The sequence below is a fragment of the Peromyscus eremicus genome, chromosome X (assembly GCF_949786415.1).
Source record: "Peromyscus eremicus chromosome X, PerEre_H2_v1, whole genome shotgun sequence".
NCBI classification, from domain to species: domain Eukaryota; kingdom Metazoa; phylum Chordata; class Mammalia; order Rodentia; family Cricetidae; genus Peromyscus; species Peromyscus eremicus.
The window spans coordinates 20,094,742-20,119,810 of NC_081439.1; the positions used below are offsets into that span (position 1 = coordinate 20,094,742).

General features: G+C 38.8%; 1 protein-coding gene across 2 annotated transcripts in view; it reads right to left on the reverse strand.

Moving 5' to 3' along the window:
- The window catches only part of Mid1 (midline 1), a 104,721-nt gene extending 80,472 nt beyond the window's left edge, over positions 1–24,249 (reverse strand). Inside the window, exon 1 of one of the 2 annotated variants that reach the window (XM_059250191.1) lies at positions 23,663–24,249. In XM_059250191.1, coding sequence (XP_059106174.1) covers positions 23,663–24,208 — 546 coding nt within the window. In that variant the 5' untranslated portion in view covers positions 24,209–24,249. Of the gene's footprint in view, positions 1–23,548 lie in introns of both variants that reach the window. The other variant, XM_059250189.1, reaches the window with a different exon arrangement.
- Positions 24,250–25,069: the final 820 nt, after the last annotated feature.

Genomic DNA, 25,069 nt, shown 5'->3' on the forward strand with positions numbered 1-25,069 from the left:
GTTAGCACTAGGATTTACAATATTTGATCTGATTTTTCTTTGCAGTGTTATCTGATTTTACTTAATGGTCAGTAAGGAAATCAAACCTCCACTATAAATTGATATTTTTATTCCAATTTTTACTATAAACAAATGTTCAATTAATGGTCATTCTTTCCACAAACTGAAATTTTCAATGACATACAGTCCTAGTTTTGAAGCTAAATAGACAATGTTGATGGTCATAGAAAACAATATCAACATATAGTAATCATTATCAATGTTAGGGACTGTCTTTTATATGTGACAAAAACAAAAAAAAAATGAGAGTTTACCTTAACTTCATGATAACACATTATCATGTAACTGTTGTAGAGTGACTTGGCCTCTGGTAGCTTTGCCCTCTGCCCAGCATTTGTGGGTTAGAGCAGAAGGTGGGATGCCCCAAACACCACCCCTCCCCACTTTGCCCTTGGTCTGTGGGATCTCACTGTTACTCAGCACTTCAAAATAACAAGTGACCTTAACACAGTTACATGGAGAATTGGACAAGATTCTCAAATTGAGCTGTTTCTGAAGTCAAAACTACCACCAGCAGTAATACCAATAAACTAATAAATAAACAAAACCAAGTCACTTGTTTAAATTTTCTTCATGATTAAATTTAATTGTTAATAATCTCTTAGCTGCCTGAAAATGAACACTGTTCGTCACTATACCTTACCTAGGAGTCAAGCCATATCTTTTTAAGGTTGGTTTAACAAAAAATGGTTTCTGGTGTTCAAGATACAAAGATAACCCAACATGCCCTAGGAGAGGCTGATATAATTGTGTTATGATATGTAGAATGGGTATCTTCATGAAAAAGGCAGGTTTTACGTTGTTATTGGAGGCCAGCCTCTGATATACAACCATTTCTAGGCCAGAGAAGGGTATATAACACTCCTCATCATAAACAGATGAAGAGATATTATTAGGGAATCTGATACTCCTGCTCTTGATCACTAATCCCCCAGGAATATCCTAGGCTAACACAAACTCTTTGCTCTGGAAAAGATCTACATAGGAGCCTGCTGTAGACCTAGTAGATCAAAGAAATTTGATTCTCACTATTGTCAGCATTGTGCTAGAGAGTTAGAAAGATAATGGGGGGGGGGGCCTGGAGAGACGGCTCAGCGGTTAAGAGCACCTGACTGCTCTTCCAGAGGTCCTGAGTTCAATTCCCAGTACCCACATGGTGGCTCACAACCATCTGTAATGGAATCTGATTCCTTCTGGTGTGCTTGAAGACAGAGCACTCATAAACATAAAATATGTGGATAAACATATCTTTAAAAAAGAGAGAGAGAGAGAGATAATGGGATAGGTCAGTTCCCAGCTCCTCTAGCATGGGAAGCAAATGTTCTACTACTGAGCTACATCCCTACCCCCCTGTTTGCATGCATCTTAATAACCATTTAGTTCCTGAGACTAGAGATCAAGTTAGGACTAGTTATTTGCCTTAGTTGTGTCAATAAGTAATATGTTTACTATCCTGTTTTACAGATAACAGGGTGTCAGTTCATTACTATATACAAGTGGTCTGTTAAATCAGACAGCTGGTCTTTGGAAGGTTTCAAGATCTGAGAAATCCTCAACTTCTTAACAATTCTTATAACACCAACCCAAAGACTTTTGTTTGTTGTTTTTGGTTTTAGAGACAGGTTCTTGGTACATAGCCCAGGCTGATCTCAAATTTCCAATGTAGACAAGGGTGGCCTCAAACTGTGACAAAAGAAGTGTGCCACCACACTTGGCTTTGGATACGGCTTGCGTGGGTGGTTGTGTTCCCTGCTTAAAGTGTTCATGTCTTGAGATTTTATTCCCATTGTGAGTTATAAAGAAGGTAGAAACATAATCTGGCTATGATGTTCAGAGGTGAGGCTTTAGGGATTATTAGGGCTAGATAGGGTCACCAGTGGGGAGCTTTCATGGTTGCATACTGGTGACACTATTAACGATGAAGAGAGACCAGAATACACACGCATGTGCACTATCACTTTTGGTGTGATGTGCTACCAGCCTGCTTCCAGACTGTGTGAACAAGAAGGTCATCATTAGATACAGTCTTTCAAAATCATGTGGCACCTTACTCCCAAATCCTGAGAGTGAATTTCTGCAGTACAGGAGGTTCTCAGGATGTGGAGAGAAGCTGCTGCTACCTAAGAGTGGGCGGTTCTTTCAGTGATATTTAAAAAATATTTTTTGACAGTTCCAGAAAGTTCCAGTTATTTGCATTGTAGCATTCTATAGAAAGAACAACAATGAAACAGGTCATCTGTCTCTGTCTCAAACACTAACGCTTTTTTTTGTCCATGAGCTAAGAAGAGGCTTCTCTTCTGCTCTAACCTGGATTGTGCTGCTGCGTGTTAGCACATGAAGCTAGGAGGTGCTTGAATTACAGACAATGCCAAGTTCAGGTGTGGATAATAGGTTTCCCCAAGTGTTTCACAGCCGGCAAATGCAGCTTCTCAGTGTCTGAAATATCTAACTTTAAAATTTGCATCTGAAGAAAATCCTCTTCAATATACTCTGAGGCAGATTTTGTATGGCAGAATCTTTTCTGATTAACTAATTATGTATATCAAGGCTGAAAACCATAAGTTTTAGGTTACAACTGACAAGCATTGTCTTTCCTCTTATTCTAAGATACAATAGGATTTTAAAATAGGAGTTCTACAGTAGTTTTAAATTGGCTCCACTGTATATTTTAAGAAAGTATTTCCTAAACACATAAGCCAGGATGGACCTGCATTTCTGGTATTCATTTCAAGCTGCTGTCTGGAAATGTAAAAAGAAATTACAAAAACAAGTTCAAATCATAAAATACAAAATCCCAAGTATAATTTTTTAGCATATGTAGAAATAGGGGTCAGATTGAGGAGTGCAAGGGTGGATAGGGTTTCAAGAGAGGAATATTTTGCTTCAAAGACTTTGGGAGACCTTCGTTGCTAGCTATTTCCACTGGATTCCTCAATACTCTGACACATTTGTTTCTAGAAAGCCATTTTATCATCTTTTCATTAAATGATCTGGTGGGATGTTATTCTCATTAATGAAACTGAGGTCAACAACATTCTTTCAACATGGAATGGATTTTGCAAAATAATGGACCTTTAAAATAGTTAACACACTTGGATCCTAATGATTACATTCTTACAGAATTTTAACCTAAATCAAAAGTTGACAACATACAACTGGAAGGCATGTTTAAAAAACGAAATAACCATAATGTCTATATATTGTAACTATTAATGTGTTTTGCAGATTTTTTAAAAGGCTGGGATGAGTCCAAATTGACCATGTATATGCTGTCTTTGGCAATTGTATGGCTTTCCAAAATAGTTATAAAAACAAAAGAAATATTTGCTCATTGCTACTAATATATGCAATGTTTCCATAGAGTACTTTGTGCTGTTGGAATTAAACACACAGAACCTTTACTTTACAGCTAATGTCCACTTATAAGTGAGTAGATACCATGTTTGTCCTTCTGAATCTGGGTTACCTCACTCAGGATGATATTTTCTAGTTCCATCCATTTGCCTGCAAATTTCATGAAGTTATTGTTTTTTACAGCATTGTATATTTGTACCACATTTTCTAAATATGTTCTTCAGTTGAAGGACATCTAGGTTGTTTCCAGGTTCTGGATACTATGAATAAAGCTGCTATCAACACAGGTGAGCAAGTGTCCTTGTGGTAGGATGGAGTGTCCTTTGTGTGGTGATATTTTATTTGTACTCTAACAAATTAAAACTTATCTGGGGATCAGAGGACAGAGCCAGCCACTAGATTAGACATAGAGGCCAGACAGTGGTGGCACACATGCCTTTAATCTTATTACTTGGGAGGCAGAGATCCATTTGGATCTCTGTGAGTTTAAGGCCACGCTGGGAACAGAGCCAGGTATGGTGGCACACACCTTTAATCCCAGCACTTGAGATCTCATGTCTTTGTTTGGGAAAGACACATGCCTTTAATCCCAGGAAGTGATGGCAGGAAGCAGAAAGGTATGTAAGGCGGGAGGACTAGAAACTAGAGGTTTTTTAGAGCTGTTCAATTGTGACCCTCAGGGGTGAGGACTCAGAAGTTTTCAGTCTGAGTAAACAAGATTGCTGAGGAGCTGGCAAGGTGAGGTTGGCTGTGGCTTGTTCTGTGTCTCTGATCTTTCAGCTATCACCCCAATATCTAGCTCTGGGTTTTTTTTTTTTTAATTAATAAGACCTTTTAAAATTCGTGTTACACCTTTGGGTATAGGCCTAAGCCTTGTGTAGTTAAGTCTTGTGGTAGATAGATTCCCAATATTCTGAGAAATTGCCATATTGATTTCTCACTAGCAATGGAGAAGTGTTTCCCTTGCTCCATATCCTTGCTGGCATGACTTTTCACTTGTATTTTTGATCTTAGCCATTCTGACAGGTGTAAGATAGAATCTCAAAGTCGTTTTCTTTATGACTAGGGATATTGAACATCTCTTTAAGTGTTTCTCAGCCATTTGAGATTCCTCTGTTGATATATGTACCCCATATTTAATTGGATTATTTGGTTTGTTTGTATCTTGTTTCTTGAGTTTTTATGTATTTTGGATATTAACCATCTGTCAGATGTGGAGTTGGTTAAAATCTTTTCCCATTCTGTAGGCTGACATTTTGTCCTGTTGACAGTATCTTTTGCCTTACAGAAGCATTTCAGTTTCACTAGGTCCCATTTATTATTCGTCAATCTTAGTGCCTGTACTGTTGCTGCTCTGTTCAGGAAGTTGTCTCCTGTGCCAATGGAACAGAAGAAGGAGAAGAATCCCAGAAGAAAGGCCCAGAAAATATTTTTAACAAAATCATAGAAGAAAATTTTCCTAACCTAAAGAAGGCTTATAAAGGTACAAGAATCTTAAATAACACCAAATAGATTGGACCAGAAAAGAAATTTCCCTCGCCACATAATAATCTTTTAAAATTCCCCAATACAGACCATTACAGAAAGTTGTTGCCTTTCTTTCTTTAAATGTGAGACCTCTAGTCCAGGTAAATAAGATTGTCAGTACATCTGCTCTTATGATTCTAAGGAAAAAGAGAAGTTTCCTGGAGCCTGTGTCTTTTGTCCTGCCTAATTGAGATAAAATTATATGATTCTGTCTTTCACTTTTCTCTGATGTCTAATACCAGACAGACTCCCATGTCCCTTAAGGATATCTAGTAATTTCTCTTTGCCTGCTACTAAGATAAAAGTTATAAAAAGTATTCAGGTCACAAAATTTAAAGAAGAAAACACTTCCTGACAAATATCTTCAAAATAGAATATTTGTCCATAGTGACATGATGATGGATTCTGGGTGAAAAAGAAGAAAAGGGAACTGAGGAGAAAGAAGAAAAAAAACATTCTAAGCAATTCCTCCAAAGCCAGTTTTTTCCTGAGGAGAGCCTGAATTCAATGCCCAATGACGACAATCTAGATATTTAGTTTTCTTGCTTTCTAAAGCTTTTGTCTACCTGTTCACTGTGGTCGCTGCTGCCTTCATGTCATAGAAATTATTATTTAGAAAAATGTTCAAGATATTTAAAAGTGATAATTACTTTCAGAGCAGCAACACATACAGCCAATATTGGGACACAGTCAAATGATAGGTTGGGGGAATATGTTTTGAAATGCTTTGTTTGTGTTTCTTGATGCTATCTATATTTTAGCTATTTATTAACCATTGACTCACTTGACTGCCTTTTAATGATCACAGTCTGTACAGCTATATCATTTTCCTTTAGACAATCTTTGTAGCTGTTTTCTCAATGATGCTGTGAAACAAACAAAGCAAGCAAATTTTTGCCATATTTTTTACAGCTATCATCTGTGATACAAAAACAACCTCATGTTCAGAACTTCTTGGGATAAAGACCAGTTTAAGCTTCAGTGGTTGTCACATAACACATCCTTGTCAGAAGAAGTGCTTGTGATGAACTCATATCACTCATCTTCTAGAACATTCCTTTGGAACACTTCATTTCACAGAATCCCTTACGGATATATAACTCTCATCATGGGACAATTACTCGTCTCTGAAAGAAGACTCTGAGTCTCAGGAATCAAAGATTAAGACAGGGTGGAGTGTACAAATTTAGGTTTTGCTATCATCACACACAGGAACAAAGAAAAACTCTAGCATTATTTTCTGTCATGTACTTCTAAACAGAGACACTTGGAAAAGAAGAAACAGCTTGAAGCCTTGGCAGTGTTATGGCAAAAAGAAACATCATCATCATCATCATCATCATCATCATCATCGTCGTACTGAAGATAATCATTTGTTACAATATATTGACAGTTTTTGTTTATTTTTGTTTTGTTTTGTTTTGTTTTTGTTTTTTTGATTTTTTTGAGACAGGGTTTCTCTGTGTAGCTTTGTGCCTTTCCTGGATCTTGCTCTGTAGACCAGGCTGGCCTTGAACTCAAAAAGATCCGGCTGGCTCTGTGATATCTGTGAGTGATATGAGTGCTGGGATTAAAGGCGTGTGCCACCACCACCCAGCTTGCACCACCACCGCCCGGCTGACAGTTTTTGAAGTAACAGGTTTCTTAATTCTTCACGGGCCCAATCATACACACTTCTCACATAAGCTATGAGAGGAAGATCTTCCTAGGCTTATTTTTTTTTTAATTTGAGAACTCTGATTTAATGATGTTCAGAATGTTTCTCAAATTCAGGCTTATCTGAGGCAGAGCCAAAATTTGAATTAAAGTTGGTGAGACTAAAATCACCTTTAACTGAATAAAAATAGGGAAAACCTAATAACGCCAAGTAGGTTAATGCAGAAGGCCTCAAAGATACAGTGTGTTGCAACCCCAGGTTCCAATACTTCTAAAGGTTGCAAACTCATGCTTGTCATATCAGAGAACTGTATAGAAGACATGTATAAGACGTTGAATATGACCTGTTGCTACTATACATACTTTAACTGTATGGACAAGCCTAGTAGTCATTATTATGCATGTAGACAAATTGAGTACTAGATTATTGGAATCTACCCCTGTTTCTCATGAATGTAAGATCCTTTTCTATGTTGTTATTATCTGTAATGTCTCAATCTGTTCCATTATTATCTGTGATTCCTCCCTTTATAGTATCAGCTATGATTCTCCTCTACATTACCTTTCTCAGTAATGCTTCCCCTTGACCCATCTAGTGCAGTGATGGTGAGGGACATGGCTCTGTGGGGGAAAATTGATTTTGATTTACCTTCTCTACTCTTTAGTCACTCCGAGAAACTACCGACAGGACGTCACTTTATATTATGTATGTATTGTGGACACAGTGGTGAGTTTTACAAGATGAGAAGAAGATAGGCAAGATATTATGCAGACACAGAATAGAGGGATAGAATCACTTTTTCTGAAAAGTTGCTATGAAGGTAACTACCAAACAGAGAACAGCCAGTGTCTGAGGTAAAAGACTAGATTTGATGGTTTTTTAACCTTTTAACTACTTTTCAATGAGTGTATTTTGGAAGGGGTAACAGACCAAAACTGTCATGAGATCTGAACACATAATGCTCCGAAAAGTAAGCCATGATGGCTTCACTTCTGCTACCTCAGCCTTAATCTATGCTTATGAGTTTGTTTGTTTATTTGCCTACTTGTTTTTGAAAGAAAGAACATGAAGCTGGGTGGGTAAGGAGATGGAGGGGGATCTAGGAGGAATTGGAGTAGGGAAAAGAATATGATCAAAATATGTTGTATGAAATTCTCAAAATGTAAATTTAAAAAAATGTAAATCCCCTTAGGACATATTATTAGGCATAATACTCCAATTTGCTCAGAATTATTCAGGGGAAATCCAAATATATATTCCCCATGGGCCATTAGTACAATAATAAAGAATTGAGAAGTCTACAAATGATTTCGTTACCAAGTAAAGAGAAAAACAAGATCTCTATCTCCCTTTGAAAATATTTTTCTTGCCTGATGATGGTGCCACATGCCTTTAATCCCAGCACTTCAGAGGCAGAAGCAGGCGGATCTATGTGAGTCCGAGGCCAGCCTGGTCTACAGAGTGAGTATCAGGACAGCCAGTGCTACACAGAGAAACTGTCTAGAAAAACAAACAAAAAAAAGAAAGAAAGAAAGAAAGAAAGAAAGAAAGAAAGAAAGAAAGAAAGAAAGAAAGAAAAAGAAGAAAGAATGTTTTGTTTTGTTTTGTTTTGTCTTTCTTTGATCATCTAACCATATCATTTCAATTCTGACTTTCTGGCTGAAAACTTGTCTTTGACAGGAATATTCCCAGTTACTCTATTAGAAACACTGACTATTATTTAAAATTTAGTCAATATACTTAAAATGCAGACCTCTGACAAAGACAAAGCAAATGAAATTTTTCTGTGAGAACATACACAGTCTGGAAGATAATGGCCTAGTTTATATAATGGCATGAATTAAACCTCTCCGGAACTCAAGCTATAGACACACCTCCAAAATGAAGACTGAATTCAATGGAAAAACAGCATTTGTTCAAAGTTGGTATGTCTGTGGCCTAGCATATGGGTATCTACTAGCCAATTCAGAAATCTGAACTATAGGCTGGCAAACTCTGGCTCATGGGTCAAATCTTGCTGACCACCTGTTTTCACAGTTGTCATTGGAACCCAGCCATTATGTGGTGTGTCTTTAGCTGCTTTTGCACGACAGTAGAATTGAACAATTCTGAAAGAAACCATATGGCCCCGAAAGAGCAACTGGCCACTTTCTATGTTTGCTGATTTCTGTTTTTAGGAACTAATCTAGGCTTTCATTTCTCCACTCATAACTTGAGGCAGTCGACTGCACAGAGCTAAAGTTGTTCCACTAAGCTGACACATCAGAATCTCTGGGGGGCCACTGGGCTTAGAGGAAGCCCCCAGACTCAGTTATACTGCACAGTCTCTTGTTCTGTCAGGAGAGGCTCTTGCCTGAGGTGATCAACTTGGGGAACTCAGAGAGCAGCCTGTCACTAAGGCCCTTGGAGTTCAGTGTTTTCATGCATGAACTTCTTGTGAAGCAAATAGGATCTCCCAACAGGATCAAACACTTGGAAATCATGCCTAAACACAGTCAGCCTTGGCACTGAAGACTTCCATTTGATTTACAACCTTCCAAGTTCTGGACTTGAAGATTTGAGAATCTGTGGATTTTCACGGATCAAGATATGGTGCTACATAAATATAAATGGTTCCTTTGGAAGAAACTTAAGTTAGACTAACAGCTTTAATGAGTTAACGTTTGATCTATGGAAATAACTTATTTTAAATATATCACAATGAAAACAATTACACATCAAATATACGCTGATTCAGTGACAATCTCAGCTGGCAACTCCATTCTCTGCAGACTCCCCACTTGGAGGAAAGCCCCAGGCTCTGTCTCTGCCACAAACAGCTACACCTGGAAGCCAGTCCTGAGAACAAGTTGCAAAACACTAGGAAGTCTGGGGGATAGCAGATAATATCAAAAGCACCTAAATCATGTTTGGGGAAGGGATTAAAGAATATTTCCTAAGCCTTTAGAGGTTTAAATATTGCTGCAAGAGCCTGAAAGATGGCATGTACAGGCCCAGACTGCTTAGAAAGGCTGGGAGTACACAGAATGGAGAGAGCTTGCTGGGCTCTGAGCTTTGAGGTGCCTTTCAGGCTGTCAGCTTGCCTTTCAGGAAGACTATAGATGGCAGTGAATGCATGGTAGGGGATTGTCTCTGCAAAGTCTGGGCTCTACATCTTAAAATAGGGTTGGCTTTTGAAGTCACAGGAACAAGTAAATGATACTGAGACAGAAACTGACCATTGCATTGTTGGCAAAAATAGGTTGATTCAACCCATGCCTCTTCACCATTGACATCTGAGACCACATGATTCTCTGCTGTGGGACCTAGCCAGTGCATTTAAAATGTTGAATAGCATCCCTGGCCTCAATACATGGGGTGTTAATATTAACAGTAGCTGCCATGTTCTTTACTGAGCTGGACTAACAAATAAAACAATGGATTACAGGTTTTCCCAATGGGCCTCATGATTTCACACTATTCTATTTCAAGGTGAACTAAAGATAACTTTATTCTGAGTAAGATGAAATAGACACATAAAATATCTATATGCCATTTATATGATGATACTTTATTATGTCTGTTATTTCTGCCTGAGCTAATGGTCTTTTGTGGTAACAGAGACTGAACCAAGAGCCTTGTGCATGGAAGGCAAACACGTTACCTACCACTGAGCTACAATTCCAGCCCATTGTTTACTTTTACCTCTTGTACTGGAACCTGTATTATACCTATTAGTATTTTTTTGACAATGCTAAGGTGAAATCCAGGCCTTCTCACATGCACACATTCCAATAATTTTTAATATTTTTATTTTAAGAGAGGACATTAGTGCATAGCCCAAGCTGGCTTTGTACTCATTCTGTATCCCAGGCAGTTCTTGAATTTGCAATCCTACTGCCTAAGTTGCCTGGGTAGTGGGGACAGTCCTAGACCACTTGGCTCAGTACAAATGATAGCTTAGTAAGATTTTCTTTTTAAATATTTTTCCTTTGGTGTTAGGAATGGAACCCAGGCTCTTGCATGTGCTAATTAAGAGCTGTAATACTAAGCGAAATGCCCCATTCTAAGGGACTTTCTTGAAAGAAATACTTAGGAGGAAATTTGTAGATTTAGAAAGGAACACCAAGGCCTGAAAAGGAATATTTTTATTGTTTATGCATTTGAAACTTAAGAGAACGGCTGGCGGGCTGTGGTTTTCTTTTTTATCTGATAGGCAAATTCTGCCTACACAATTGAGACTATGATCTGGTTAAATTATTACAGCCTTTTCCACTTGTTTCTACAAATATTCATTGCTGATAAAATACCATGTAGTTTTTTAATGCTCCAGCTGTTGAAAAATGAATAATCAGATATAAAATAACTGTAAGATATATACATTGGACTTGAGAAACTGAAAAATATTTGGAAAGGGAAGACTTGGGCTTAGGAATGTTTATAAAATAATAGGCATATGTGGATCATTGTAAGGGGATGGAAAAGAAACCAGGGAATGGTGAAGATAAGAGAATTGTGTCAGAAGCTAAACTATAATGTTCCACCACAAACCTCAATTTTCTCCTTTAACAATAATCAGGAGTTACTACAGGAAGAGGTGGAAGGATTTAGTAAGGAATTTATTCACCTTTATTTACATAAAATATAAGGTCCAACTTTTAATAATAATGCATTTTTGTCTGTAGACCTATAAAAAAAGCTTAAACTCTGCAACAAGTAAGAAAAGATACAAACATTCGGAAAACACCAGTCAGAACTGGAAAAGGGAGCACTATGTATCATTTGTTCAATGATCTCCTGGGTCAAGCATTACAGGGTTGATTTCAATTATGACCTCTGTTTTCCAGAGGAGGAAACTAGGTTTAGAGGGGTTCAGTTTGTTTTTTAATCTTTAAATTCACAGAACTCTAAAATGGCAAGATCAGGGCACACGTTAAAAATCAGATTTTCAATCTGCCTCAGAGTTGATGAATCATAATATGCATTGGAATAAGACCTCCTCCAGGGCTTCCTATGCATAGGGTGTGCCACCATGCCTGGCTTCCCCGCACCCCCATAAACAGATTGTAGGGTCAAACTCAGGTCCTCATGCTTGCTTGGCAAACTCTATTAACTGAGACACCTCCCCAGCCTCTAAATTCACATTTGTAGGCAAGGCAAAATCATATTACAAATGATGAAATGAATTTAAGGATCATCAGATTCATTCATTCACGTAATACTTAGGTATGGGAAATCCGCTGAGTATTCTATATTTCTATATGTAGATAAAAATGATTCCATAGAGATTTACATGTTTGAACCTTTATTTTTACTTTTTTTTATAATACTATGGAATATAGACCCTCTTCAATCATATTCACCACAGTAAAGGGAAGTATTTGCTCTTTTTATGGGGTGATAAAAGTGGAGCAAAAATACTCTATCTGTCTGTCTTTCCTTCTTGCTAAGTTTTAAAATGTGCCACGTTTGTATCATGGTTCTTTCTGCTTTAATGGTGCTAGTGATTAGTCAAGGACAAAATCGGACTTCAAGGCCTGTGTCCTTAAACTTTAAGTTCTCAGAACATAGATATGCTCTGTGTGTGTGTGTGTGTGTGTGTGTGTGTGAGAGAGAGAGAGAGAGAGAGAGAGAGAGAGAGAGAAAGAGAGAGAGAGAGACAGAGAGAGAGAGAGAGAGAGAGAGAGAGAGAGAGAGAGAGAGAGAGAGAGAGAGAGAGGAGAGAGAGAGAGAGAGAGAGAGAGAGAGAAGAATGCTAGGGATTGACCCATAGCCTTGTTCACACTAGGTAGGTGACCTACACCCTAGTTCTCATCAATATGCTTTCTAAATTTGCCATGGCCTCGTGCTTTGCAACATCAAGATGATTCCAATATACTAAGCTGTTTCCATATACTAGATATTGAACAGGACACTTGGACTTTTATATTTTCTCATTTAACACTCTCATTATCACTAACAGACAAATAATATACCTTTTTGCAGGAGGTGTATTGTTTTTCCAAGTATCAAGTAATATTTGAATGTGCTTTGCAAACTGTCAGTCTGAAGAATTACAAATACTATTCTTTTTACTATAAGTGCCTGGAGATAGTGTGTTCTTGGTGTCAAACCAACAAATACTCTTCCGTCTTATCTTCGAATGAACTTAAAGCAGCTTCCTGAAAGACACTTCAGCTTCCATTCCACCCAGTCCTACAAGCCTTTTTATAAATGTCTGGATGAATCCTCAGAAGAAAAGAGCTCTTGCAACTGCCTCGCCTAAAGAGCTGAGCTTGAACAAGTCAGTGAGACCTTTGTTTGCTGAGACCTTGTGCAGCTCGGCTTAAAAGTCCTGGGACACCAACACTTCCCTTTAACCCCTTCTTGCCTACGGAGCTTCTAGAAGCAACAGGCCATGCTCAGTCTGAAATGAAAGCCTGACCCTTTCTCTCTAGGCCCAGAAATTGACTCCACCAAGCAAAAGCAACTGCACTTTGTATATCAATGTCAAGGGGCAAAGGAGAGGGAAATAAGAACTCTCTACCAGGTCAGGACATTTATCCTAAAGCCCAAGTTTGTAAGAATCCCATAACAGATAAAGCAAGCCCCCCAGCTGGTCACATTAACACAATAACACTTCTGTGAGTTGGTCTTTCTTCTCTCTCTTCCTAGAGATGGTTCTCTCAATATAGAAATCATAGCAACTGCTTCAGAGTTTGGCTACTTATCTGACCCCCTTGTCAGGAAGGATATCAGATCTCTGAGGAAAGCATGTGAGAAGAGATGACTGTCCAGCCCGAGAACAGCAGTCCTTTAATAAAGAGGCATCCAGTTTGGATTTTAACATGAGTCAGAGTCCTAACACTGAGTCCTAACCCGCAACTCCAAACAAAGGAATGTCAATATTCTTTCTGGGTATTTCTACAGAAAGATGGTTTCACTTCAGCTACTAGAATTAGGCAGTTTCTGGATATCAACACTGAAGCCAGTGATCTTTGGCAATTACTCACACTGAAAACTATTTCTCAGATTGACCTCCATGGAACTTTTTCCATGGTTCTTTTATGTACTCTTGTGCCACGTGATCTTTACTTCTAGACACTGGAGGCAGTGTTTGATCTTTGTTATTCATTTCTACATTCCCAGAACTTACCCGTTCTTATCTCATAGTGACTACATAGAAATTCTCCTTGGGTGAGTGGGAAAGGTTTATTTTCTTTTGTTAAAAAAAAAAGAGGATTTGATAAAACAGATAAGGAAGAGAATATTGGTGAAGGCATAAAACGGATAGATGCTTTAGTGATTTTCATACACTTGCAGTAATAAGAAACCTAGTCTAATCCCAATGTGAGTAAAACCAGTATTTTCTTGATATAGGCAAGAAAAAGCAACAAGATGTGAGGGTGGAGACAGGTGACGCCACTGCTACTCTACTCATTCTGTACGACACTTACGAAAGCACACCCAGGGCCACAGGTGGTACACAGAAGCCACCTCTCTCTTTGAGGTCTTTCACTCCAGGGGTGTCTTCCTCTGGGGCACCAGCCAGCAGTGAGAGCCTCCTATTTCCCACTGCAAGGGAAACAACTGAGGTAACACAGCCCAGGGCTCCGTCACATACCAAAGGCAACTGAACAGTACCACTGAGTTGCAGCTGGTCTAAGCTCCCTGAGTGTCTTGTTAACAATCTTTTCCTTACCTATTTACGTATGCCATAATGTAACAGCCATGGTATAAAGCCAAATGCCAGCGTCTCTTTCTGTGGTGACTTAACAACTCAAACAGAAACATGAATAAGCAGTCCCTGCCTGTGATCTTTAAACTGGCCTTGTTTCTCAAGCCATTTCAGTCCATCTACCACTCACTGCTTTTAAAAAGTTAGTTTCATGACTTAGCTTGGCATAGGACGAAGGACAAACGAAAATTTCCACTAGCTTTTAGAATTCTGCAATGGTTATTCAATGTATCCCACACTGGGGGCCAGAAACACTATTCAACCCTATAGTTGAACTCAGTAGTTTATGAGTCAGTGAAAAAAGTCTGTGATTGGGCTATTCAGATGAAGCCTTGACTGTACCAGTAAAAGTAGAGATAAAATAATAACTATGCTCATCCAATGCTTACTGCATGCCCATTCTTGCACTTTACAAGCACTTTCCTTTTTGATGAGAAACCAAAAAAAAAAATGTGTTTTCCTCAGTTTAAAAATAATACATGCCCAATGGCTGCATAAAAGACTTGGGCTTTGTGCTCAAAAGTTCAGATTATAAAGTGAATCTGTATTTTTTGTTTATTTTTTGAGACGTTCAAGGAAAAAAAAACAAATTGTAAATTAGCATTATTGTCTTTTCTCTGCAGTGTCCTCGGGTACCCTAAGAACATGCACAGGATCCCAGATCTGGGTATGAGGTCTGGCTTTTCAAGATAATCAGTCTATGGAAATGCTGGAAGGGGAACTCTGTAAGACAGCTTCTGTTCTATGCTCAATCATACCACAAGGACACAAGTTCAACTATGTTCATAGTAGCATAATTTATAATAGCCAGAACCTGGAAACAACCTAGATGCCCCTCAACTGAAGAATGGATAAAGAAAATGTGGTACATATACACAGCGGAGTACTACTCAGCAGAGAAAAACAATGACATCATGAAATTTGCAGGCAAATGAAGGGAACTAGAAAATATCATCCTGAGTGAGGTAACCAGACTCAGAAGGACAAACAAAGTATGTACTCACTCATAAGTGGATACTAGATATAAAGCAAAGAACAATCAGACTGTAACCCACAGCTCTTGGGAGACTAGCTAGTAAGGAGGACCCTAGGAAGGATGCATGGTTTTCCCAGTGATGGAGAAGTGGATGAGATCTACATGAGCAAACTGGGGGTGAGGCGGGGAGTAATGGAGGGCAAGGGACGAGGAATGAGAGCTTAGGAGAGCAAGAGGTTCGGACTGGAACAGGAACAGAGTGGGAGAGCAAGGAAAGTGACACCATGATAAATGAAGACACCATGGGAATAGGGAGAAACAGAGTTTTAGGGAGGTTCCCAGGAATCCACAAGGATGACTCCACCATTGACTACTGGCAATAGTTGAGAGAGTGCCTGAGCTGGCCTATTCTGGTAATCAGATGGCTGAATACCCTAACTGTCATCCTAGACCCCCATACAGTGATTGATTGAAGCAAATGCAGAGATCCACAGCCGGGTCCCAGGCAGAGCTCCAGGAGTCAAATGGACAAGAGAAAGGAGGGATTCTGTGAGCAAGTACAGAGACAACTAGCCAAGCTAGTAGAAACACATGAACTGTGGACCAATAGCTGACGAGCCCCCATGGTACTGGACTTGGCCCTCTGAATAAGCGAGACAGTTGTTTAGCTTGAACTGTTTAGGGGGCTCCCAGGCAGTGGGATCGGGACCTGTTCCTAATGCATCAGCTGGCTTTTTGGAACCCCATGCCTATGGTGAGACACTTTGTGAAGCCTTGGTACAGGGGGGAGGGCCTTGGACCTGCCTCAACTGAATGTACCAGGCTCTGCTGACTCCCCAGGGGAGACCTTGCTTTGGAGGAGGTGGGGATGAGGGGTGGGTTGGGGGGGGAAGCTGAGGGGTGGGAGGAGGGAGGGCAGGGGAATTTGTGGTTGGTATGTAAAATGAGCAGAAAACCTCTTAATAAAAAAAATTATTTAAAAAAAGACAGCTTCTGTGATGGCTCTAGAGGCATCATTCCAAAGAGATATATCTTACAGCAATTTGCAGAGCCTGTAGGCAGGCATCTTCCTCCTTTAGGATGGTGGCTTGCAGCCAGGCCAGGTGTGTTGAAAATCACTGTAAAATTGTGGCATATATTTCTCAAAACCTCAAAAATGATTAGCTCATTTAAAAATAATACTGCCTTTGTTGGCCTTGTTAGGCCAGAAGAGAAAGAACAAACTGGGCACTGGGGAACTGAGATCTGAATGTCGAAGTGATCAGGGGCCGGCAACTCTGTGTACTACTTTCAGTCTAAATGATCACAGCTATACAATGTGGATGGAACAGCGGGAGCTCCAAGGTCCTCCAAAAGGCCACTGCAGTAGGTGCAATGCTCTGAACTGCATCCTTCATACAGTGAATCAAAAGCTGGAAGAGACAGCATATTGGGCTCTATGTGATATCTAGTTGTGCCGGGACTGCAGGAAAAGGATTACACTTGCACCTGGATCCAGAAGCCAATTAACAGTTAGTAACACTCAAATGCTGCTTCTTAGTCTTCAGGGACAAGGCTTTGAATGTCACTTTCGTTTTGAGCTGGGGTGCACTGTGTCAATTAAAACAGACCATAAGATGAAAACTAATGCAATTGTCTCTTCATGTTTTTCTTTCCCCCAGGAATGTTACAGTACTACCTGTATCTGCTATTCTCATTTGACCTTTCTTCCATAAAACATACTTTGTATCACCCTCCCTTTGAAAGAAAATCATTTCACTGTTATCTTATAGGCAGGAGTAAAAAACACCTCAAAGTTTTAGCCTTACATTCAAAGACTTTCAAAATCTTCCTTAAAGATGCCTCTTCCGATATTATCTCTTTGGGCCCTTCATTCAGCACTCCAAATGCTAGCCAGCATTGTCCAGGGTCCTAAGCTGTCTTATCTATTGCTACAGACAGGTCTATGCTGGTTCAGTGCATGCGCAGAAGCTTTACTCAGCTGCTTTGATGCATAATCCACTGATCTGTCAACACAGCTTAAATCCCACCACCCTGAAGAAGCAAGGTTTATTGTCTACTCAACACCAGAGTCATCTCTTCCTCCTCTGAATCCCCAAACACTTGTCTAACCTATCAATCAATTCTGCACATGCCATTCAACAAGTGTTTATAATTGGCATGCCTCTACCTGTGGCTAGGTACTTTCGAAATAAAACAAAATACATTAAAGGAAAAACATGCACTCTTATCTCACACATAAATATGGCAAGCAATAGCTAAAACAATATTGGGCGGCCAGTGAAATGCCAAAGTCCTCGCACTTAACCATTAGACGCTGCCTCCTGCTTTCTAACAGTAGTTCTGACATATTGCAAGCTTCCTCTGGGCCAGGCAAAATGCTAAGAGTTTACATGAAACACTTCATTTTGTTCTCCCATGTTTCTGTAAAAGCAAGCACATTACATTACTAGCCTTGTTTTATAGACAAGTAAAATGGGGCGCAGGAACATTAAGTAATGTGCCTAAGTATTACATTTGTTTACATAGTCCGATGACTCAGAGGTACCTTGTGTACTTGTCTGTGCACTTTCCGAACTCCCAGAGCTTACAAAAAATGATCCCAATTATAATAAATCATCAGGCAATAGTAAATTTCTCCCTGCAAGTGAAGGATAAGAGAGGGGGAAGTCATGAGAGAGTAAACAGGTAGAAAGGAGGAGGGAAGGGAAGTGGCTTTGAGCTTCACCATAAGAATAGGTCCCTGGAGACACTTTCTTCCCACTCCATCATAAATATTTTTGCAGCAAACTAAAGAAATTAAAATGCCATTTTTGTGTATTTTACAAATATTTCACAACCTTATTCGTACCACATGGGAATATTTAAAAATATATACACATTGTAGACTACAGAAATGTTGCCATGAAGTAAGCACAAACAGAAACTATTTTTGAGGGAGACAGTTAGAACTGGTGAGAAACACACACACACACACACACACACACACACACACACACACACACAAGTATTTTTGAAAATACATGACTCACTTTTTAAAATACCATGTGGTGAATCATCATACAACCTGTATATATTTTAAGTTAAAATCTAATCTAAAATACTTGTGAACAAGCCAGGCGGTGGTGGCGCACGCCTTTAGTCCCAGCACTTGGGAGGTAGAGCCAGGCAGATCTCTGTGAGTTCGAGGCCAGCCTGGTCTCCAAAGCGAGTTCCAGGAAAGGCGCAAAACTACACAGAGAAACCCTGTCTCGAAAAACCAAAAAAAAAAAAAAATACTTGTGAACTGCTTAATAAACCTATATAGGATTACAAAAAGAATGCTGTATTGATAAAAAGTCAAATTTGAGTGATGTATAACAGGAGTTTCATAGTTTATACTTGACATTGTTTTCTAATACAAGACTTGGAAGTGGTATGTGGAGATGTTTTTGTTTTGTTTTGTTTTGTTTTGTTTTGTTTTGTTTTCTGGGAAGAATTTCTCCATCTCTAAGACTTGTATCTGAGTCTTTTCTCTGGACACAATATGACTTCCTCCACCAGCAGCAGAGAAAATATTTGACTGTTAGAATTCCCTACTAGTCTGTTAGTTCCATGAAGATGGTGACTGTTTCTGTGCATATTACCTTCACTTAATAAATGGACATTAACTTAATTATAAATTACCTCTCAAAAGATCTATAATCTTGTTTGTTATTCATAACATAGCATCAAAAGTCTTGAGATGAGAAAAATGACACTGGTATGAAAAGAACTTAAAAAGTTCACTCTCTTCAGTGGAAAGCTTAAATGTACTTGTCTTAGTCACTGCTTGATTGATTAAGCAGAATAAACCAATTGTTGAGACTATAGGAAATTTAAGATACAATGAACAAACATATTAATGTCTAATAAGCAATGCTGTGTACATAAATAAGACCATATGCAATATACATTTAACTGAAAAAATATATGTATGCATATGTTTGGAACTTTAATGACTCTACAAAATCTTGCAATTATTTCCATTCATCCACCAAATAGTCAAGATATGGTTAGAATATTTAAGGTAATAGGAGGAATAGTTAAAACATTTAAAGTAATAGGAGAATAGTTAAACTACTAAGATTCTAGGAACATAGTTAACATTGTTATAGTTGTTGCTATTGTTTGCCATAAAGGGAATACTGGAAACATCAACTTACCTACATATAATTCAGAATTATGAAGATTCTAATATTAAAATAAGCAACAGCATGTATGCATACAGATACACAATGTGTGTCTATAACACACACACACACACACACACACACACACACACACACACACACACACACACTGGCCTATGGCCTGCATTATACATAATTAGGATTTTCGGTTTTTTGGTGGTACTGTCATTTGAGTCCAGAGCATCTCACATTTTAGGCAAGCTCTCTCCCACTGAACAGTAGCTCCAGTCCTCTCTTTTAGTTCTTATTTTTGAAAGAGTATGTCACACATTATGTTGCCCCAGCTGGCTCTGAACTCTTACTATCCTCCTGCCTTGGCCTCTAGAATAACTAGGATAATAGGCCTGTGCAACCAGGCCAGCCCTATTTCTATTTTTATAGTAGAAACACATTATAGAAAGTCTAAGAGAAAAGAAAACAATCTCTAGCTCAGCATCCTCTCACACCATTATTGCAAATTGGGAAAGACTTTCAGAACTATAGAACCTTATCTGGGCATGATTGTATACACTTCTATTGCTGAGACAGGGGGACTGCTGAGAATTCAAGGCCAACCTGGGCTATATAATGAGTATCATACAAGTCAAGGCTACACAGTGAGATTCTATCTCAAAAAAAAAAATTAAACCTAAGAGTAAAATCTCCTATCTCTGCTTCCAGATGCAAAGTGCTACATAAAGAAATTTGAGCTTTAATGGAGCTTTTGGAGGGATAATTTTTAAATCTCTGTGGGTTGGTCCGTTGAAAGCTTTGTTGCATGAAGAACTTCCCACAGCCAGCCTTTAAAGTAAGCATAGCAAGAGCAGTTTTGAACTTCAGTTTTAGTTTGTTTGAAGGGGTGAGTGAAGGACAGTGAAAGGTCAATTTTTCTCTTTTAGCATATTTTTATAGGCTCAGCTAGAGGAAAGAAACAAGAGGACAAGTACGATATGTGAGCACAGTAAGAGGGGAATTAACTACATCGTAATTTCTTGGAAACTCTAGAATGCATTATTAAACTCTCTTATATGTCAGTTATGTGGTTCACAAATCAAGTCTTTAACCAGAGTTTGTAGGACTGGAGGGCTTCTTAAAATTCAATTAAAATGATGTTTTAAAATGTCATGTTTTGATGTGCCTCATTTAGAGACTGCATTTGACATGGAGACTTCTCTAGTTACCTTAAAAATAGAGTTCAGGAAATGTGAGTTTAATTTTGTCATTGCTTTACTGTCTCATGAATGCTTCTCATGTATAGTCTCTGAATGCAGCAGATTACTGAAGTGACACTCTTTCAAATGATATGGAAGATATTTTTAATATTTTTCTGTTTTGAGACAGTATCTCAATAGAGATGTGTCAGATTTTACATACATGAATTCTACATGTTGAAATGCTATGTTGTTTTATCTTTTATGCTTCAGGTATGGATGTCGATGTTCAGAACTATATTTCATTTCTGGTTTTGTTTTGTTTTATTTTTTAAGGTGGGGTCTCAATATATAGCCTTGACTGGCGTAGAACTCACTATGAAAACCTGGTAAGCCTCGAACTCATAAATAGTCACCTGCCTCTGACTCCTGAATGCTGGAATTAAAGGCATGCACAACCATGCCAGCTGTATTTCATTTCTTTACAGAACCATACATCTTTTACATTGAAATCTGATGTAATTAAAACGCTCCTCCAAATTTACATTATCAAAGGAAACAATTATTCTTCATAATCATATCAGCACAAATATATATAAATATGAAATCCCACGGAAAACCATTTACTTTTTCAGACCACTGTAACAACTAATAAAAACACACAATTCCTTGGTTTGAGTCTGTTCATTATGCTATTAATTCCTTTTTTTTTAAAAAAAATCGGCATTTATATTGTACTAGGTTTTTAGCAAAACAGGAAAGTACATGTGTTCATTGGTCTGTGATGACTAGAATCTCATCTCCTCCCAAATGTCCTATATGCTTATGATATTTTATTCTAACATTAATGGCATGTTCCTGAACAAACATGCCTTGCTGGTATGTTATCCATGCAAATGCTTAAAAGCACATTTCATGGGATAGCTGTAAATAATTGCTCATAAATATATTTTGTTGAACAGCTGCACATGTGTTTCCATTCATTGGATGTTGTTTATATGCCTATATTTCTGTAATTAGAAAATAAAATATACAACATGGTTAATTGTCAGGTCCTCCCTGTGACAATATCAATGACTGATAATTCATTGGCTTAATTAGACAAATGCACTGGATTGCAGATTTGCATTTTCATCACAGAAAGGGCTATTGCAATATCTCCTCATAAATTTGAAGATGTTACGTAAATAATTAATAACTGTACTGTGACAGCACACAGAAAATGAGCAGAACTTGATTACCAAATGTAAATAGCAAGCCTGGGAGTTGTTGAATATGCAACCTAATTATGATGATATTGTTTTAACAAATAATTCTTAATCTAATCAAAAGAATATTTTCTTGATAAAGGACAAGAAGGAAAGGAAGATTAAAGATCTCTATTGAATCATACCAAAGTTCTTTACCTCCCAAGGACAAGAAAGGTTAAAAGGAGATCACCATGGATTTTACAAACTGACAGCCATCTGGCATTTTGAAAAATTGACTTAGTCATAATTTTATACACATTCCTTTCCCTGTTACCCACTTTGGTGATACTTTTCTCTGCTACCGCTGTGCAATGCAGCGGAATCTAATGGGTGTCTATCTTCTCTTGCCAGTGTTACCTAAATTCTTGTGGCAAACTTCCTCTACATGGTGAACAGATGGATTACAGCCACTCACTCCTTGGACATTTGAAGTGATGAATGCTGGGCAGGTATAGCATTTACTTCCCCCATGACATTTAGAAGCAGGGATTCACTTTAGCATGTCAACTTGCCTCAGTGTGTCAAGAAATCACAAAGTTGAATCCCAGAGGTGGTTCCTTAATCCTCGTCATCACAAAATCAACTATGTAGCCCAAGTAAATACAACCACTTGTTAGCATTAGGAGAAGGGATAGGAACCATTTGTTAAAGGTGATGATACTCTCTGAGCAATAATACTCTTTGGGTCATCTGATTCATTTTGTTTACTCAACAAGTTGCTATGTTTTTCCTGAGAGGAAGGACTTCAGTATATATTTACTTAGCACTTTTAAATTATACTTCCTTTCCTTTTAATTAGTGTCTTGTGATCTAAAATTAGATGATGAACATAATACCTCACTTGAACTCTCTCAGCTGAGTTTGCAGTAATTAGGCCCACAGTCAACTGAAGTTGAACAGACAACAGGAGATGGGTTTTTATTTCTTCCCTGGTGCTTTCAAACCTTATTTAGAGCCTGATTTTTTTTTAAGTTAACATGTAACCATACTAATTACTATCCCCCACGATGGAATTTGGATGATTTCTTACTAGAAGTGAGTGAAGTTCGGACAGTCTTGCCTCTAAAGTCACTGAATAAAAGAAGCCTATACTGACAGGAATGCTCTCATGAAACTTGAGACTGTCAGAACATGATAGTTCAGCAGTAAGCCAAATATCACTTACAAAAGGAGGCCACATGTCCTCTAAAATCCCACATTTGCTATAGACATTCTTCCTTTTAGTCCTTTGTTTGTGTAGTAACTAGATAAAGATACAATGTGAGTAAACCAGTTTTCACGGATGAGTGAAGAAAATAAATGTCCACAAATGCTCTCAAGATAGGTTTTTATCTTCCATCCCCCATTTCTCGCTCCTTTCCCTCCCCCATCTTTTTCTCTCTCTCCTCTCTTTGCAAGAACTGCAGACATTGAAAATGATCCAGACAAACAGCAAGGGTTGAAAATGATCCAGATTTTTAGAATTTGCCCTCACCTTGACAACACTAAAATTACAAGCAGCAGTCAACTTTTACAAGATACCCTCATTGTGTAACATTTATAGGCTGCCAAAAACATGCTACAACTAATCAGACAACAAAGGTGAAGAGAAAATCTTCACCCACCATGTAGCTAGCAGTGAATACACGTCTTATTTCCATGACATTTGCTGGCAGAAAGGGGTTGGCTTAAGGCGGATCGGACTAACCTTCAATTTGTCATAGCGCTCACTCAAAGCTGCCACCTGATGATCGCGGTGCCGCCCAACCAGTTTACACAAGGCACAGATTAACTGGTCATCGGTCACACAGTACATATTCACCTTCTCATCCTCGTGCTCCAGGCACATCAGCCCCCGGATGTGCGAGTCCGGGATTGGCTCAATCAGACGATGGCCTGTAAAGGGCTTCTTGTTCGGGTGAGTGGCTTTTAGGCACTCATCGCAGTAGGACACTTCACAAGTGACACAGGTCTTCACAGCATCCTGGGCAGGATCCTGGTCACAGAACTGGCAGAGAACCTTCTCGGCAGAGGACATGGTGTTGGCGTCAAAGGCCCGCTCCCTGCGGGTCTCACTGGGAGAATTGGGCCCGCTCACAGATGCTTTCTGAAATCTGTCAATGATGTTTTGTAGGGTGACGTTGCGCTTGAGCCCGTCTAGACCTCGCTGGCTGAGCGTGATGACATGCCGGCAGGTGGGGCACTGGAAGGCGCTGATGGACTCCACAGGCTCGTTGGTGGCACAGTGAGAGACCAGGATACGGTGGGCGCAGTTGAAGCAGAGGCTATGTGCACAGGGCAGCAGGAGAGGGTCTTCAAAGAGCTCCAGACAAATAGGGCAGGTCAGCTCCGACTCCAGTGTTTCCATCTTCAGGCAAAACTCTCCGGGGTCATCAGCAAAATCCAAGGAAGCTGATCAGCTATCTGGAAACAGAATGTAAGATTGGATTAAGCATGAGGGGTCAGCCAGGGGGGGCTGTCAGCTTTGAATGCATCTCAGAATAATTCCAAGCACAGGTCATGGAAGGAAAAATAAGTATATGTTCCAAATGCCTCTCTTTACTGGGAGCAAATGATTTTTTAAAAATGAGCCTAGCATTTTCTCAACGTTCTGATTGTTGAAAGTGACAGCTTTCATTTTTACTGTTTATTGTTTTTTATGTTTTTTTTCACAGCTCTGGCTTTTAAAAGGTCTAAGTCCAACTTGAAAACTAATTGAAACTATAATTTCTATAACTGGTGTATGATCAGAATAATTTTATGTTATAGCCATAATCATTCACAGCTTTGAATTGGTGAACTTAAATATTAATGTATATGCATTTTAAGGACTATCAGTTTGCAACAGCAGATCAGGATATTCAACTGTACAGACATACCCACTATAGATATGAGCATTCGGCATATATGAACTCAAATGTATGCATTTCAGTAGAAATAATTTAAATTCAGGACATCATTTTCCAAGACATTCTTGAGGGAAAAAAAACCATAGATTTGCATGAAGATGATCATAGTAGAGAAGGTATTTTGGCACATGTTCATTATTCTTCTGTTGTTTAATCCAGAAGCGGGATGTGGGAGGCAGAGAGAAACAGAGAAAACTATCCGGGAGCCTTTTTGAAGGCTGCAATGCCAATAACTAATATTATTACATACATTTGATAAGTTCTAACAATTATAACTACAGTTTAGAAAGCAACTTGGAAAGACTATGCCAAGGCTGCTG